At 45.7% G+C, this 17,465-nt stretch overlaps 1 protein-coding gene across 2 annotated transcripts in view; it reads left to right on the top strand.

The window, feature by feature from the left end:
• LOC119437089 (nose resistant to fluoxetine protein 6) overlaps window positions 1-12,536 on the top strand; it is a 36,098-nt gene extending 23,562 nt beyond the window's left edge. For both annotated transcript variants that reach the window (XM_037704166.2, XM_049660265.1), the window contains 5 exons: window positions 173-295; window positions 3,211-3,331; window positions 4,487-4,676; window positions 8,030-8,172; window positions 10,909-12,536. In XM_037704166.2, coding sequence (XP_037560094.1) covers window positions 173-295; window positions 3,211-3,331; window positions 4,487-4,676; window positions 8,030-8,172; window positions 10,909-11,205 — 874 coding nt within the window. In that variant the 3' untranslated portion in view covers window positions 11,206-12,536. The remainder of the gene's footprint in view (window positions 1-172; window positions 296-3,210; window positions 3,332-4,486; window positions 4,677-8,029; window positions 8,173-10,908) is intronic.
• The last annotated feature ends 4,929 nt before the right edge of the window (window positions 12,537-17,465 follow it).

Below are 17,465 nucleotides of genomic sequence, written 5' to 3'. Positions count from 1 at the left end.
TAGTCTTGGAAAGAATGCTGACAAACGTGAGTAATGCTTACAGCGTAGTACTTTCGCCAGAAAATCTTCTGCAGGCGAAACAAAAATGCATTCAAGACGTGCTCGTGTTTGGTACAACGTCTGCTCCACATGCACAAAAACAAACAAGTTTAATATTTTTTTTATTCTACAGTCGCCCAAGGCTTGCCGTGGCTGCCTTTGGTCTGCTGTCCCTCATATCCTGTTCCGTGGCAACGTGGCAGGTGGCCGGGAATGAAATGACACCATTCATCCTACCAGTGACCGAGTCACTAACGTGAGTGATGGCATTTCGCTTTATTCTATAACCAAAAAGCGATCAAGAAAAATGAGAAAGGGGGAGGGAGGGCGATCAGTATGTGACCGCTATAACGTTACTGCGCCAATGTGGCACCAGTCATACAAGCTTGCAAATTACCGCATGTTTTGCATGCACTTTGTTCCAGTTGTCATATTATACCTCTGTAGCAGCACCAGCAACGCGCAGAACTGTTGTCGACGCCATCCGCGTTTTCCCCGCGTTGCCACCGAACACGCGCGGCGTCCGTGACTGTTGCCGGTGCCTCTGGCGGCGGGTCGGAGGTTTTCGACCAGATGAGAACTGGACACTTGTCGAGCAGCGTGGGAAGTCTTTGCCACCTTCTCGCCTCGCAACGTTTCTATATAAATAAGTTTCTGTTTGTAGATGTGTGCTTACTCGTGCTTAAGGCACTTCTTCACGTGCAACACATACACGCTACACCTACAATATTGGTGAACACGGAGTTCGACTTTCTGCTGACTAACTTTGCGACTTTGTGCTGACTACGGTGAGAATGGAATCCACCGGCGCCTCCAACCCCGCAGCGTCCCAGGCAGTCTCGGCTTTCTTGTTCCGCCTTCCGAACTTCTGGCCAGCTTAACTCTCCCTCTGGCTAGCGCAAGTCAACAGCCAGTTCGAGACGGCCCGGATAACATGGCAGACTTCAAACTTAAATCATGTTGTGTCTGCGCTTCTTCCAGAGATTCCCGCGGAAATCCGAGACCTCATTCTTACTCCGCCCGAGACAAACCCGTATGACGTTTTGTCGGCCGAGCTCCTGAAGCGTACTACATCCTCGGAAAAGCAACGACTCCAGCAGATACTCTCAGCTGAAGAACTCCACAGCTTATGCGCCGTCTTCAGCAGCTCCTCGGGGATAAGGCGGCCTCTTTCGATCAAGACCTACTCCGAGAACTGTTCTTGCAGCGCCTGCCTTCCACTGTCCGCATGGTGCTCGCCGCTGCAACTGGTTTATCTCTGGCGAATCTCGCGCAACTTGCCGACTCCGTGATGGACGTCGCCTGCCCACCCATTTCTTCGATCGTGACGACGTCCGCAACAAATGACGCCTCTCGACTCTCGGCACCTGATCCGCAGGCACTTCGCGAACATTTTCGCGGCCGGATAGACCATCTATCCTCCCAGGTTGCCACCCTATCAGCACGCTCTCGATCCCCGTCACGCCGCTGCTCCTAGCGGCGTGACGGGTAGGCACCACCTAACACTCGTACATGTCAGGTAGGCTTCTTGGTCCACTGCCCGTGTCCCCGCCTGGGAAAAATAGCGCACGTGGTCCGCCCGCATTCCAGGACATGTCCATATGAATTGGCGCACATCCACCTGGTCCGTCGGGGCTGTAGGCACGCATGTTTAAGTGATTTCGTTGCGGGCTCCTCTCCAGAATGTGAGGAAAGCCGGAGTGACAGCGCACCTAGTCCGGATGCACCACAGCCGCACTTTTCCAAGCCGAGACAAACTAGGGGGAACTTTGTCACAGCTGTCCCCGATTCGTCGTCGGCGCGAAGTCGATCGACGGGGTAGACAAGCTGGTTGGTCGTTCCGTACTCAAGCGAGCACAGTGAAAAGAGTCAGAGTCGGGAGTAAACAAAAAACAAGATATTTATCGGCTGATAAATATACGCAAATTAATAAAGTAAACTAAAAAGAAAACACAAGGCAGACTAACACACTTGAACTTAATATAACACAATGGATGAAGACAAATAACTACGAGCAATTAACAGTAGATAAACAAATGAAACATGGCGCGGATCAAATATACAAGAATACACTTAACAGTAATTGACTAAAGCAAAGTTCCAAAGAAGTCAAAGTTCAAAAGAAAACAAATGGTGTCATACGCTTGGCCGGGCAGCAGCAGCAAGTCCATAGACCGTGAAGTCGGTGCACAGAGCTTTCGCGAAGAAGGCTGGCGGTCCGATCTTGTCGAGGTTGATGCGAATTGCTGGGCTGGGTTTCCCGGGAGTCTAGATCCGACGACTTCCCTCAAGCAGGTTGAGCTAACTTGAGGCGGACTACCGAGGACTTCGTTGCAGACGCTGGTTTGACGTCTCGTACGTCAACTAGTTACTTGGAGTTCCGACGCGGCTAGGCGGCCCAGGCGATACTGGACGGCGCTAGCTCCTTGACTACTTCTCCGAAGATTACAGGATCAGCTTCTGGACTCCTCAGCAGGGCCCAAAACCAGCGCTTAAATAGCCTCTCCTTTCCCTAGTTCCCTATGTAGGGAAACTGCCGGTATGTAGAGTTCTCCGAATTCAGGGCTCTTAGCTCCCAACAAGCTTGGCCGCGTCCCTTTCACCATGGACGAAGAACCGCAGATTATCCTCTCTCCCAATGTCAAGGGCCAAGGTCGAGCCCGGCACTACCCCGTGGCCGTACACGCACACTTCGGGGTCCGTAATCGGCGTGTCGCGTCTGGAATCGAGATGGCAGCCCGAGCGGCCACGACGCTTTTGACGCCCGTAATTCGGCGTGTCGATGTCGAATAAATTATACGCTGCACAGTCAAGAGCCCACGTTTTTGACGCTCGTAATTCGGCGTGTCGTTAATCAGCGTCCAAACCATTCGAAAATATGCCGCTCCGTGACAAACTTGGATGGCGTAAGTTGGTATAAAGTCTCGTGTGTTTGCCCAGATTCTAGTCTTCATAGTCACAAATGATGCTAGCGTTTCATTGGAAGAAGGTGACCTTGAAAGTTCTCAGACTGCGGGTGACGTGCTTAGCCCCGTCAAGGGCGGCTATGCTGCCTCGTGCAGGGTCATGACCCGGAACTCTGTCGGTTACGGCTGTGCTCCGGAAGTAGTTTCACAGTGCGCGTATTTGGTGAACAATTACCTCATTGTGCAATTTGTTTTCTCAACACAGAACTTTCTTGAAGACGGGCTTCCACTACTACTTCTACCCGTTCTACCACGCTGTGTGCTACTTCGCAGGCTGCATGACGTTTTTCTTCGTCGCAGAGCTCAGGCAAAAAAAGATGTCTAAGGTGAGCACATTTCGTGGCTGATTGGATTGTCATGTAATGCACGTCTACGTGTAATGTACCGCAACAGGAGGGTTTCGCCTCGCGAAGTGCGGGCACTCCGATCAACTGCTTGCATAAATCAAGTGCGATATGAGAGTTGTAATACTAATGCAGATTTCGCTATCAAATGACTTTCGCGCCTATACTCGCGTTTATATTAAATACAAGTTAGTTTGCCTTAGACCGCTGCACTGTCATATTATATATAATATACACTTATAACTTACTGCAGCTTTCTTCCGCTTATAAGCTCTGTGGCACCTTGGCGTTGACTAAAACCTCGTCAAAACTGAGCGCAGTCATTAGAGTGTTTTAGCTGAGCGCTTGCGGTCCGCTCCGCTCACACCCTCATATGCTAGCGAATGCCACACAACCGCTTAGCGGGAACGCTATTGCGCTTGCGCACAACGCTCATACCGTCGGCGGAACGAAGACCGCATCCCTCGCTCCGCTACAAAGTCGACTGAGCGGAGCGTGACTACTCTTCGTCGTTTTGCAGCCGACTTGACAGCGCGTCGCTCGCGTCTCGGCAAGACGCGTTTATCGAATGAGAAATCTACGCAGTTCCCTGCACTATCTCAGAGCGTGAAATCTGAGCGGAGCGGAGCGTAAGCGGCGCTCTGCTAAAACTGTCTATTGCATTTTGTTTTCTTGCTGTGTGCGCTCGTGCGTGTGTACGTGCGTGCGTTTCTGCAACCTATCAGACAAGAGAATTGGGACAATGCATATTTCGGTACAACTAGGATCCGTATCTCGAAGCTTATTTTGCGTAGGAGCAGTGCGACTGCAATTGGTCATTGCTATAGAGGGCAAGGGCCTCAGTCGATGATGTGGGTTTCGGACGGCGGAACGCCGGCCAATGAGGGGGCGTTATTACGTATTATCAATATCAATGAGGGGGCGTTATTACGTATTATCAATACGGACGTTGGTCCTTAATTTGCAAAGCTGTTCGTACGCAATAGAGGTTCGTACAAACACGTCTTGGCCAATCGTGACAACAAACTTATTATTTTATCAGCAGTGTTCAACCTATGACAAAAGAGTAGTAATGATATCTCCGGTGAGTTCGATCCACGGTCTTCACCTTCAATTTACACGGAAACGCATTCTCAGGTTTTCCAGACTGCAGCCTGGTGCGTCGCCATCGCCTGCGGCTTGTGCTGCATCTTCATGAAGGTGCCTTGGTACCAGGCTAAGGACCCTACGACTGAGGCCGGAAAGTTATCCATAGCGTTCTTCGACCGAATACTGTGGTCCTTATGCTGGTCTTGGATCACCTTCGCGTGCGCCACCGGGAGAGGAGGTAAGCACAATTACTTGCAACACTTTGTGCGAGGCGCCTAAGCCGCCGTCATTTCATCTATAGAGTGATGGAACGCTGCGCTACTGAAAGAGGAATCATGCATTCGAGGGCAGATTTAGAGTTTTAGAGATAGTGATAGAGATCAAGGAAAGCACCACGAACCTGCAAACTACGTATATTCTTGAGTACCGTATATATCTTGAATGTAGAGTGGCTGTGAGATTGCGCTTCCTTTCCTTTACAGCCCAAATCTACAGCGCTCTACGGAGGTTGTACCTCACGAACGGCTTGTGTTGCAATGTCGCCATTGCAGTGGTCCAGCAACTAACAGAAATATTTTTCCCTCTGAGCTCTCTGCTTTTGACCAGGCCAGATTGTTTAACTAAAGGGAAAAAATGACGAAACGAGATCTTTTGACATCTGCTACTGACCACTTTTTTTAAACAGTGCACAGCAAAAAAAAAGGTTTTCTACATAATATTACTGTGCAGTGCAAACACTATGTTTACAATTTTAAGGCCGATCAGCAGGTTGTAGATTACAAACAAGCGTCATTCCCTTGTCAAGGCATGGTGCCTTGTACAATCGCGAACAAAGATGTGGAAACCTTGGTATCAGGGGTGTTTCATTCCGGTGCGGCTTCGATTTGGGAAATGCGGTGCATTGCTCGAGGATGCGCATTTGCGTCTTAAAATTTAATTTCAAGCTGCATCTCTCGGACGCGATAAAAAAGAATGCGTTTTTGCCGGTGCCTGCGCTTTTTCAAACGTTTCCTCACCATTGTGTACCCTGTGGACACAGCGTACATTACTGAAATGGCATCCAATGTAAAAAAAAAAGTTAGACCTCCATGTTCTTATGGCGCGTATACGATATGTCGCACTGTGCACGACGGGCATCATACGTGCGCCATACGGCACGGAGATTTGCTCTGAAATTGCGTTGTTCATACCAATGTGAATCGACTCTAGATACGCAGCGACACCATCTTAAAAGAAAACCTACGCTCGGCGCTAATATTCAATGCATGTAAAGCAAAGATTTCGATGCTGAACCGATTTCGATGACATCTAGCTGTTGCAAAATTGAGCATGAACTACCTGTACACGACTATACAAGTGTACGTCGCAGCTATAAATCTGTCATGTAACAATACCCATATATGAACTATCTGTACACCTGGCTTTATGTGGTTATGATTAACAAAATCGAGCCCCTCGGTTCCCATTCTTCTTTCGTATTTCATTACGAGGGTCTCGAATCTGGCAGCCTTGATGTCATTAGGTAGCATGCGAGGGTTTATTAGCCACGTGCCTGCTCTCCCAAGATCACGTCTATCGTGACGCCATCGGGCCAAAAAGGATGTTCCACCTCCGCCCACCATGGTTCTGAGTGGCGCTTGCTAACACTCCTAGGGCTAGATCTAGTAAACATAAATACCCAAGTTAGTAGACGAATTGATGGCCGTCGCTGTAGCACAATTGGTAGTGCAACGCACGCGTAATGCGGAGGTTCCGGGTTCGGCTCCCGCCGGCGACAAGTTATCTTTTCGTCCTCTTTCATTTCCCTTTTCTTCATTATTTTCTACATTCCAATGTCAACTACACTTAATTTCCCCGATGCTTTCCTTGACTTCGTTGTCTGTTGGCTTTATGTGGTTATGATTAACAAAATGGAGCCCCTCGGTTCCCATTCTTCTTTCGAATGCCCATATATATATATATATATATATATATATATATATAGTTCAAAAAATATAAGCACGTAGGAAAAACGTAACAAGTAAAGTCCTGTTATGTTTTTCCTACGTGCTTCTATTTTTTTAACTACTTCTGTGCCAGCTCCTGTTATTCTTTACTTCCCTGATATATATATATATATATATATATATATATATATATTGGTAAGAACATTTTGGTCTTCCAACTTATGCACTATACATTATACCAGTAATTATTGAATTGGCTAATCAATTTCGGCTAATTCGTCATTTAGAGATGACTGGGAAAAAATAAGCCAGCTTGTGGATGACTTCAGCTGACATAACCGCGTTGGTTCGGTCTTCGTATCTTGAACCACATTTTTTTAATTGTTTGGCCCATGTTAGCTGGGACACTCTTGAAGCGAGATATAAAACAATGTGATTCCGCTAAAGAAAGTAAGTCGTTGGACCGAGTTTTGCTAAATCATGATATTGATACGTGTACTTGATTATCTTTCTCGGGTGACCGCTTTTCACCGGCTAACAAATAATAACTGTTATCGCTCAGCGCAGGACGCGCCTGCATGTATCAGAAGTTTCTCGAATGTTATCGATGGTTCTCTCCGTTGTATATCGTCACGGAACCTTGTGCAATCTGACTGTAGGTCCGATGCGAATTGTGTAGTACTTTCTGGAAGAGACGCGGAAACCAGCGATTATGTTGGAACCTTCGACGAGTCATTTATAAAAGCCGACGCTCTTGACCCACTGATCAAATTTTCGGCGATCGACCACTGTGTCCGCTGCTATTGCTGTGCTTTGAATCTCATTTACTTTTAGGGGCACAAGTTCCCCCAATAAAGAGTTAGTTTTGTCATTGACAGTTTTGCTACTCTTTTCTTAACCGTCACTACAACGTAACATCTTGAAGTGTGATAAGATGCCCAATGTTTCTTCCTAAATTCACTGTGCTCGTCAGGCTTGGCTTTACCACAGTTTGCATCAGTTCACAAGACAGTGATGCTTAAAACCGCGATGTTATAATTAAAGTTCCTGAACAACATGGCAGCCGCAAGCAGAAGAGTAAACAAATATTTCTTGGCAGTCATCATCTCCAGACTTCACATCCAGTTGCCCATGTTACGAAGAAGTGAAAAAAATACACGAACGAACTGATTCACTCTCACTTAATGGTTCCTTCCCTTCTAACTTGCTCATCCTTCAGCTTAATTCAGAAAGTAAAATAATAAGTCTTACAAATACCTAAATATTGTTTCATCAGTCAATCGAACTAGGGGAGCGCCGGCTTCATTAAAACAGATGTGCCATGATCTCCAAGATGTGCCATGATCTCCACACATAGGCGATAACACAAACTTTTGCTAGTCAGCGCCTGTAAACGTGTGTGCAACGTTTAGCTCTTGTTTACGACTTTGTCGCTACTTTACCGTTCCTAATGTTGAACCAAACAGCCCAAGTGTTTATCTTGCTGAAAAAAAAACACACCTGGCTATAAATAAAGTTTCGAACGCTGTTTGGAACCGAAGCGAGCACTCAAACCGCTCAAACACGTTCCTGCGTTTTTCATTTTTTTATCCAAGTGCACAGAACAAGGGCATCACAGATTTTTATTTTTATTTGTGTTATGCAGGTTTTTTTAACACGTTCCTTTCGTGGAGTGCCTTCACACCCCTCAGCAGGCTGACCTTCGGCGTGTACATCATCCACCTGCCCTTCCTACAACTCTCACTGCACATTGCTCGGGAGCGGTTGTTCTTTTCGCATTTCTTTGTGGTAAGTTCCAGCGCTGTCAGTTTCCACACTGGTTGCAATCTACATAGTTGCGCGTAATGTATGATGAACAAGATTGTGAGACTGTAACACAGCAGCCTGATGACCAGGAATGACACTTGTAAAATTTACACCACCAACCTGTCAATCGTGTTCAAGCGCTTTTGACGTGTAACGTCTTTCAGTTCGGTCTAGAGGTCGCTTGCTAAAACCGCATGTAACGAAACGTTGTTAGAAAATTATCGTTTATATCTTTGTAACCGTACTGTGCCCACACGCCCTACTTTGGTATCGTTGTGTCGAGGAAAGCAGCCATTACTCGATCATGAATACGTGGCGTGCAGAGACGGTGCGGTTGTCGCGCAACGCGTGATGCAATCGGAGCTCAATTTAGCCTCTCGCTGCGCTTTCAGAGAGGCATAGGTTGTGCAGTGCGTTTGACGATCCGAGCGTGAGTGGTTGCGTTTGAGACAGCTCACTCAACCATAGTAGGTATAATCCATCAAACTTAAACATGTGCTCATCTGATGTTATAAGGCCTACAGGTGTAAAATATCTTGCAGACATTTCATGGTTTCTCTGCTTTGGCATCCCCGTGTTCGACACGTAGAGTTCATAAATGTTGTAAAGAGAGTAGGACAGCAAGACAGAAAAGTGCCAATTGGCACCCACCGCCTTTGACCGTGGTCAGCCCACTACGAATATAGAGCGAGCCCGATTCCAAGAATAGCCTACGTAAGTGGCGCTGTGGGCTTGGTTGATCATCATCGAATAGCGCAGCGAAAACAAGGACACAAAGAGAAACAGAACACAGACACAAGCGCTTTTGTCTATGCTCCGTTTCTTAAATTAAAAATTAAATACTGGTATTTTACGTCGGCACAATGCACGCCACGTGGGCTTTTTTGCATTTAGCCCCCATGCAAATGCGGCCGCCACAGTCGGGATTCGATCCCGCTCCTTCGAGCATAGCAACGTCACGCAAAAGCCACTACGCCACCACGGCGGTGTACTGTTCTGTTTGTTCTTGTGTCCTTGTTTTCGCTACGCTACAGTACATGTCATTGCAAGATTAGACCGCAGGACCCCCCCCCCCCCCCCCCAGCTACACGCATCATAAGTTAAGCATGTAACCTTTCTATTGTGTGACAAAATGTTACACGCCTTACTTTGGTATCTTTGTGTAGAAAAGACAAGTCATAACTCGATCATGGATGTGTCGAGTGCGCAGATGGCGCCGTTGTAGCTCCACAGGAGCTAAATTTAGCCTCCCGCGCGGGGTTCAGAAAAGCATAGCTTAGCAGTAAGTTTGTCCATCCGAGCAGGCCTGGTCGCGTTTGAGAGAGCTTGCTAGCCATAGTAAGTAGAATTATTCAAACTCAAATTAGTGTTCTTCAGGAGTTATAAGGCTTGAGTGAGTGATTTATTGTGATCACATTGGAAATATGGGCAACTGTTGTGTCGCCGCCTTCTCCGCAAACAATAGATCGTTCATTGAGGAAAGGATGATAACATGAAGTGATATAAAAAAAACGGTACGGCACCAAAGCACATTTCGGAAACATGATTAGCAACAAAAGCCAATATAAAAAATAAAACAGCACACAAATTAATCTATAACTCACACAGAATTCTGTGACATAGCAATAACACACAAAGGGCTTACAAAGTGTTAATACACTGATACAATCCCATTTTCAGTAAATAATTCGGTTAATAAAGCTTTCAGAGCTGAACGATCTAATGATGCCTTATCCCATGGCCCAACCAACTTTTCTATGTTGAAAGGCCGATTATCAAAGGTGATCAGCGTCGCTTTCAAATCATATCATTGCTGTTCAAAGTTAGGACAGCCTAATAAAACAGTTTCTACATTCTACCATGAATGACCGTACGTGCAACAAATCATAGCTGAACGACGTATACGATACAAAAAGCTACCTGTATATGCCACTTCACACCTGATACGATGAATGAGAGAGTTTATGCCACGGCCAGCACCCGCAAAAGTCTGAAACTGGAGATGGCGGTCAACTCAATACAGAAGAGTGTTCATAGTGTAGAATGGATAAGCTTGTGTTTTATACTTGCATAATTCTTTTGTTCTAATGTTAGCGTCAGCCCTCGTGAATTAAATTAGTGGGACAGGAGCTAAATGACGGGCTTCTCTAGCCATTTTGTCGGCTTCAGTGTTTCCTGCTATGCCTACATGTACCGAATTTATTGCAGCTTCGTTTAATGGCCCGACGACGCAGCTGTAGCTGTATTAAATGAAATTTCATAAATCATAATTGCGTTTTCATCACGTGGGCAAGAGCGCCGCAAGTATTAAAGAGCCGACTTTAGTAGGTGAGAATAAACGACACAGCAGGTTTCTCCTATGCTTGAATGGAGTTTGCGTTAAATTCGTGTAAATGCAATGCTGTCAGAATACCTCTCTCATGAACTATTTACCGAACTGGAAATGACCTTGTATCACTCTGGCATCTTTCGTTTCGCGTTTCATGAACCAGAAAGACAATCCTTACTGTGTTGTGAGCACAGCTCTTGGTGGCATTGCTTCTGGTCTTGAATGTCAGGGTGTATCTAGCTTCCACAATTTTGAAAAAAAGAAGTTGACAGAGCAATGCCCTTACATCACTTGTTTCACATCCTTAGCCAATTATACTCTACGCCCTACTGCAACGTAGCAGCACAACAAGATTAACGCAAGAGTCTTCGTCCTTGCATTGCTTGCAGGTGTCCTTCTTCTTCACGATACTAGTTTGGAGCTACCTGCTAAGTTACCTGCTGTTTATATTTTGCGAGGCGCCGACAGGCAAGCTGGACAAGCTCATCTTCGAGCCTCGACGGAAGCAGGCGGATAAGGAAGAAGGAAATGAGCTGCCGAAAACCACCGGAGCCCAGCACAAACTGCCGTGCGCCATCACAAGTCTCACAGACACCAAGTTTGCCCTGCCAGTACTAGATAACAATAGCAAGGAAGTATTTAATGAATTTCATTATAAAAATGGCAATGTGAGTTGTCAGCTATAGCTGTATCTATAGTTAGTGGCATGGTTATTGTGGTGTCAGGCAAGGGGTGCAGATTTAACGATATAAGGCAAAAGAAAGATTCACGATAAGGTGAGTGAATAGAACCTTAATGCAAGATAAAAGCATTTTACGTATGAAGGCAAGAATGAGCCGAACTTCATATTATCTTTTGTTTCTTATGAGTAAGATATCAACTAAATGTGCCATACAGAAACACTAATGAAAGATTCTTAGTAATACCTCCATCACAGACTAAGCACAATAGCATTACCTTTCAGAAGGCTTCTACATTGTGCGTAGTGGGAGAATAATGAAATTGCATTCAATAAATTTCTAAAAAAACTACTTATGTCCTTGGTATGACCCGATTGACATTAATTTTCAAGTGTCATCTTTCATAGAGGAACTGCTGAACACACGTTGTGTGGTACTCTAAATGTTTTTCCATCGACAAAATGCTACTTTCCGAATATAGTTCCATGCAGTCCTGCGAAATAGTACCTTATACTCGAGAACAGCTTTCTGTGGCAATGAAAGGAGAACTACAGGGGCAGAGCTTCTGCAGATGTGTTACTGCGCCAAGTACTCCGGCATTGTTTCACAGCTCTTTCCGTTTCTTGAAACAGATACTGGCGAATCAGCGTAGGTTCAACGTGCGACGGTTTCGCATTTGCGCAAATGTTAAAAAGAAAAACCGAAAAATAAGTGAAACTTAACATTCACTTGTGTATTTTGTCTTGTTTTGCTTTCGTAAATAAAGTATTTGTTTTCTCTTCGCCAGCTTAAACTAAAGTGGATGAGACTGTTGGACCTTTTTTAAGGTGTGGTACGCACTTTGTCTCCGTAGTTTTGCCTTCATTGCCGCAGAACGTGGTCCGCGAGTATATTATACATAAATTTTTAACATTTCCTTCAAGAATATTGGCTTTACTAAAGTCGTCTCGTACATTGGTATAGAAGGGAATGCGGGTGTCGAGGCAGGCTTCTTGGTAAGCATCAACAAAGCACATTTTCTTCACAATATGTACTTCTGTTTGTAGAAGCTGCATCATTCTCTGTTAAACACAAACAATCCAACATATATATCAAAAGAACTCTTGCCTGTATATTTATATGCATATTTTCATGATAGCCTCATAAATACTTATTCATGCATGCAACTCTGGAGATAAAAAGATAAATAGATTCTGCTTCGAAGCTCTTTCTTCTTCATCAGTCTTGTGAATGACATCTTTCTTCTGAATTTCTGTATGAGGTCAATGACAGGCCTCTTTTATTCATCACTGCGTTATATTTAACGCAAAAGCAGTAAATAAAACTGAACTTTCTTCACTTTACATTTCTGTGTTCATTTCTATACGCATGAAGGATGTCAAGGTAAAATCAGCAGATATGCAGCAGAAGCGCCATCCAAGTTTACAGATTGCCGGCGAGTCATGCAAAAAAAAAGCACCATACAAGTGTACTAATTCACACATCAATGTGCACAAAGGCCTTTCAGAAATACTTAAGCAGCAAGTCTGCATAGTAGATTAGAAAAAAAGCCGCCCATACACTTGGTTAAATCCTGTCAGAGCAAGCATAAAAATGGAGCACATGTAAAATTAATAAGCATACGGACAAAAAAGCGAGAACTGTAAGTCGAACCTCATTAAAACATTGTCTCATCCAACACATAAGACACTTTCGTTATATACGATAATCATTATAAGGTGTGATCTCACTTGTGCGCACTTTGTCAACGTAGTTTTGCTTTCATTGCCACAGAACGTGGTACGCGAGTATAGTATACATAAATTTTTAACATTTCCTTCAAGAATATTGGCTTTACTAACGTCGTCTTATACATAGCAGGGAATGCGGTGGGAAAATTGAACGCTGAGGTTGGCGGGAAATGGAACGCACATTAGCCAAGGCTAGAGATGCTGCACGCATGTGCATAACGTTCTGTACGAGAAGGCAAAAGTCGTACTAACGCCATCGTTACTCGCCGCAACAGACCCCACCAACAACCCCATTTCTTCACATCAGCTGATAACAAAACTTTCAAAAACAGTTCTTAAAAGATGACTTCGGTTCTGTTATCAGTGCCTCTAACTGCTTTTGGTTGAATTAGTACGTGTTACGTGTGGCAGGACACCATATCCTGCTTCTTGAAGCCGTACTCAAAGAAAAAGACTTCAGCACGTCTGTACTTTGCTCTACACGCAAAAGAAGGTTGAACAACAACAAGAAAATACCAAGACTGGCATGGAACCTTTCAAATTGTAAGGACATGGGCACTGGACCTATCTTACAGAATGTAGCAGTGTCTAAACAGTGTGCCACTTCACAACACCATTGTAAAATATGTACAATAAATTTCTCTTGCGTGCTGTGTACGGACCACCATACTTACATGATTATACGCAATTTCCAGTGATGCATGCTGATAAGTGACCAATTTCTTTCTTTCCTCCATGCCAAAACTCGTCCAAACATCTGGCCTCTGGGACTCTGTGCAGGGTGGCTTTGGCTATGGTTGGTTCCCGGAAGATATTAGTACTAGAGCACTGCACGGGCCGATTTTTTCAGCCCGGCCCCGGCCCGGGCACGTTTTTACGTTGGGCTGACCTACCGAGCTCGACCAAAAGTTTTATGGCAAGACCTGGGCCCGGCCCGGGCCCGGAAATAATCTACGTTACCCGCCCGGCCCAGCCCGCCACCCCTTTACCTTAGGACCGAGCCCGGCCCGAACCCGGCCCGAGACCGAAAAATATAACCGAGTGGCATTAAAAAATAAAATAAAGATGAGAATGAAAGGAATATATATTTAAGGCATAAATTCATGTCATGTGCAATTAAGAACACCATTTGAGTGGTCTGAACCCAAATACCAGCGGGCGAAGTACTATGAATGACCCTGCCGAGCAGTATCGCCAGCACTTTCCAACGGCGCGACTTTGATGCAGCCCAATCCACTTCTATCGCCACGCCACCACAGTATTTTTCCACGTCGGGCGCCTCACTGCAAAGCATGCGCCGCCCCAGCCGCTCGTCCCACTCAACCGTATCCTAGTACACTCTAGCAGAAGCACAGCCACGACCACTGATCTCCACGCCACGACAGGTCCTGAGCGCAGCGCATGGATGGAGTAAATGGAGAAAGAAAGCTTCTCGTTCCTCCATGGTGCAGCTTAATGCGCTGCTGCTTGGCGGCCGGTTGAGAACATGCGTGCAATCATAGATGGACGTAGTGCCATATTTCAGCCGCGTGACCAATTATCTTATCTTACCAGTAATCGTTTTACCAATTCGCCTTTGAAGAATCAGCAAGTCGCGAACGCGCTTGCACCGCGCTGAAAGCATTAATTACAATGATTTTGGTAAGGAATACAATGGCATCCTCTGATTTGAGGCGACTTCGGTCTTTCTGGACTTTTACATTCTGTTCAAACAGCGCAAAATACGACGGAAGAGGCAAAGGGAAGTACACAGGAGTTGTACTGCCAGCTTCCAGCTGCGCCGGGGCATGAGGTTTTCCAGAGTCGAGACGCGCGAGAATAACTCGCTGCACGTTGCATGCACACCGCCAGAAGTCCGAGTTGGCCTGGTAAGCCCGAGCCCGTGCAGTGCTCTATACTCTGAAAATACAACTGAACACATCTCACGATGAACGTGGACGTTAATTCGATCAGCATCGAATCAATGTATCGACACACCATAGCAACACTGCCGAAACGCATCATGTAAGAAGCGTGTATACAGCCTGGGAGCTCTTTCGTGCGGTCCTCTGAACTAGAGCACTGCACGGGCCGATTTTTTCAGCCCGGGCCCCGCCCGGGCCTGTTTTTGCGTTGGGCTTGCTGCACGTTACATGCGCACCGCCATAAAGACCGAGCCCGGCCCGGGCCCGCGCCAAAATACCTGAGCCCGGCCTCTGTCAAAAAGCACATGCCGTGCCCGAGCCCGGCCCGAGCCCGTGAAAAAACTGTCCTACCCGGCCCGGCCTGGCCCACGGGCAAGGCCGGGCCCGGGCTTTTGGGTAAGCCCGAGCCCGTGCAGTGCTCTATAATTAGTACACGCGTGCATAGTCGGCTGCATAGTCGCTGTTTTAGAATCCCAAGCACAGAAAACGCCAGCACAGATGGAAGAACGAATAGCAATAGCGCAGCTGGAGTGCTTTGTTAATGAACACAAGGCATCGAGAGCATTTCCTTGGCTACCCTACACACTATTTTGGTTTGCATATGAGGTCTCCATACGAAGACTGCGTATAAAGAAGAAATACAGCCCCTATACGTGGAATGGAACCCGGGCCTGCAACGTGGTAAGCAAGTACCTATACTCGATGCCAACAGTTAAGATAAGGGTGCGCGGAATACGTGCGACAGTAGTGCGTAAGAGCCCCGCTAAAATCATGCTAGCGTGAAACCAACAAGCCTACGCTGCTCGAGCGTGGAGTGTTAGAAGCGCTACAGAGACGCACGTTGCGTTTGGCTGCAAAAGCCACAAAGCCAAATGGACGTACCATCACGCTCCGTTCAATCGGCTGTAATGGAAGTTCCATAAGGTATGTGTTGTGCGAATTTGCTCTCGTATATAACTAATAAAGTCAAAGTAGACGGGTTCTGTCAGAATTTATTTGGTTCCGCTGTGTCTCAGCGCCAAAGTTTCTTTGATTCTCACAAATTTCCCCTTTTCCTCCCTAGATATAGAAAAATTTTCTGAGAGTCTGCAGCACTGTAGCTTAAGTTTAGAGTCCTGGCATTGCTTATGCCACCGATGAACAGATTACCAATGAGCATCCTAGAGATGGAGGAGGTGTTTGTGGATGTCTTTAATGTCGGGTGAAGTCATGGGTTGACAGATGGTATTGCCGAAGCACAACTGAAGATCAGTGAGTCAAGTTTCATGAAAGAGGGGTCGTGTATCCGAGGTGTTTCCTGTCCACGTTGTGATCTCCAACACATAGCGGAAACAAATAAAATTCTGACAGAACCCGTCTAGTTTGACTTTATTAGTTATATACAAGAGTCAATTGGCACAACACAAACCTTAACCAACTTCCACTATACAGCTGATTTAACGGAAGGTGAGGGTGCGTCCGTTTGGCTTTGTTGCTTTTGCAGCCAACTGCCCCTCAGGAAAAATCGAGGGTGCTGAAATAAAAACCAACACGCAGCGATCACTCCTACGTTATTCACCGAGGTTAGGCCAAGCTCATGTGTGTTAACGTGATGGAGGGAAAGTTCAGGACTATGCCGATGCAAGTGAGTGCATGTGGATGAGCGAGGAGAGTGAGTGTATGCTGTTGTGAACCGTCTGCAGTTTATGACTTTTTGGTAAGTAGTGAGAGTAGTCACAGGTAGAATGTGAGGCATTGAAGTCACCGGATATTACCAGCGGTCGCGCTTGGCACAGAGCAGCCTATAAAATTGAGTCAATGTACCCAGCATAGTCGTGTGAGCGGCTCTAAATACAAAGCAAATAAGCAAATAAGGGTGTGCAAATAGTAGTATTTGAGGCGGAATCGTACACATATCGATTAGTGCCAGAAGTGAACTGAATCAAATACAAATCTAACAGTGCTGAAACAAAAATCGAACTTAATATTTGTAATAGTTCGAAAATATTGTTCAGCCTTCTCATTTTTAATATGAAACAATTTTTACATTCTAATATTCACAACAATAGACAATTTATGTCATTTCACTGCACATTAAAATATGTTTTATTAAAAGTACACATGAATATTTAGGAACAACTAAGCAGATTGTTTGCAAAATCAGGGCTCTTCAGAGCATACGTGGTCATGCATTATCATATAAAGTTAATAAAGCAAACCTTGTGGGCCAATTAATATTTGTGTGCACCTTCGCGACCAAACCAGACATGTGTGTCGTCAGCGGCGACAACAAAGAGAAAAAAAGCACTTCTTTCTCTAGTTCAAACGGTGCCGGTAGATGATGCCACTACTTTATAAAGTACGTTGGAATAAAATGTATTCTGACTTAATCTGATAAAAATACACAGGTGCCGTTTCTCTAAATAGCATTAACCAATACCCATTTCCGAATGCCATGTCTAAACAACATTTTGTTGCGAGCGATCGTGTTTAGACGGAAAGGCCTAGCTGTCTGAGCGATGCAGAGCGCTAGTACATTCTGTCTGCATTAGAGCACTGCACGGGCCCCTTTTTACGTTGGGCGGCCCGCCCGAGCCCGATCAAAAGTTTTATGGCAAAACCCGGGCCCGGCCCGGGCCCGGAAAATTATCTA

This window comes from Dermacentor silvarum, chromosome 1 (genome assembly GCF_013339745.2).
Source record: "Dermacentor silvarum isolate Dsil-2018 chromosome 1, BIME_Dsil_1.4, whole genome shotgun sequence".
Classification (NCBI taxonomy): domain Eukaryota; kingdom Metazoa; phylum Arthropoda; class Arachnida; order Ixodida; family Ixodidae; genus Dermacentor; species Dermacentor silvarum.
This window is presented reverse-complemented; position numbering and strand designations above follow the sequence as displayed.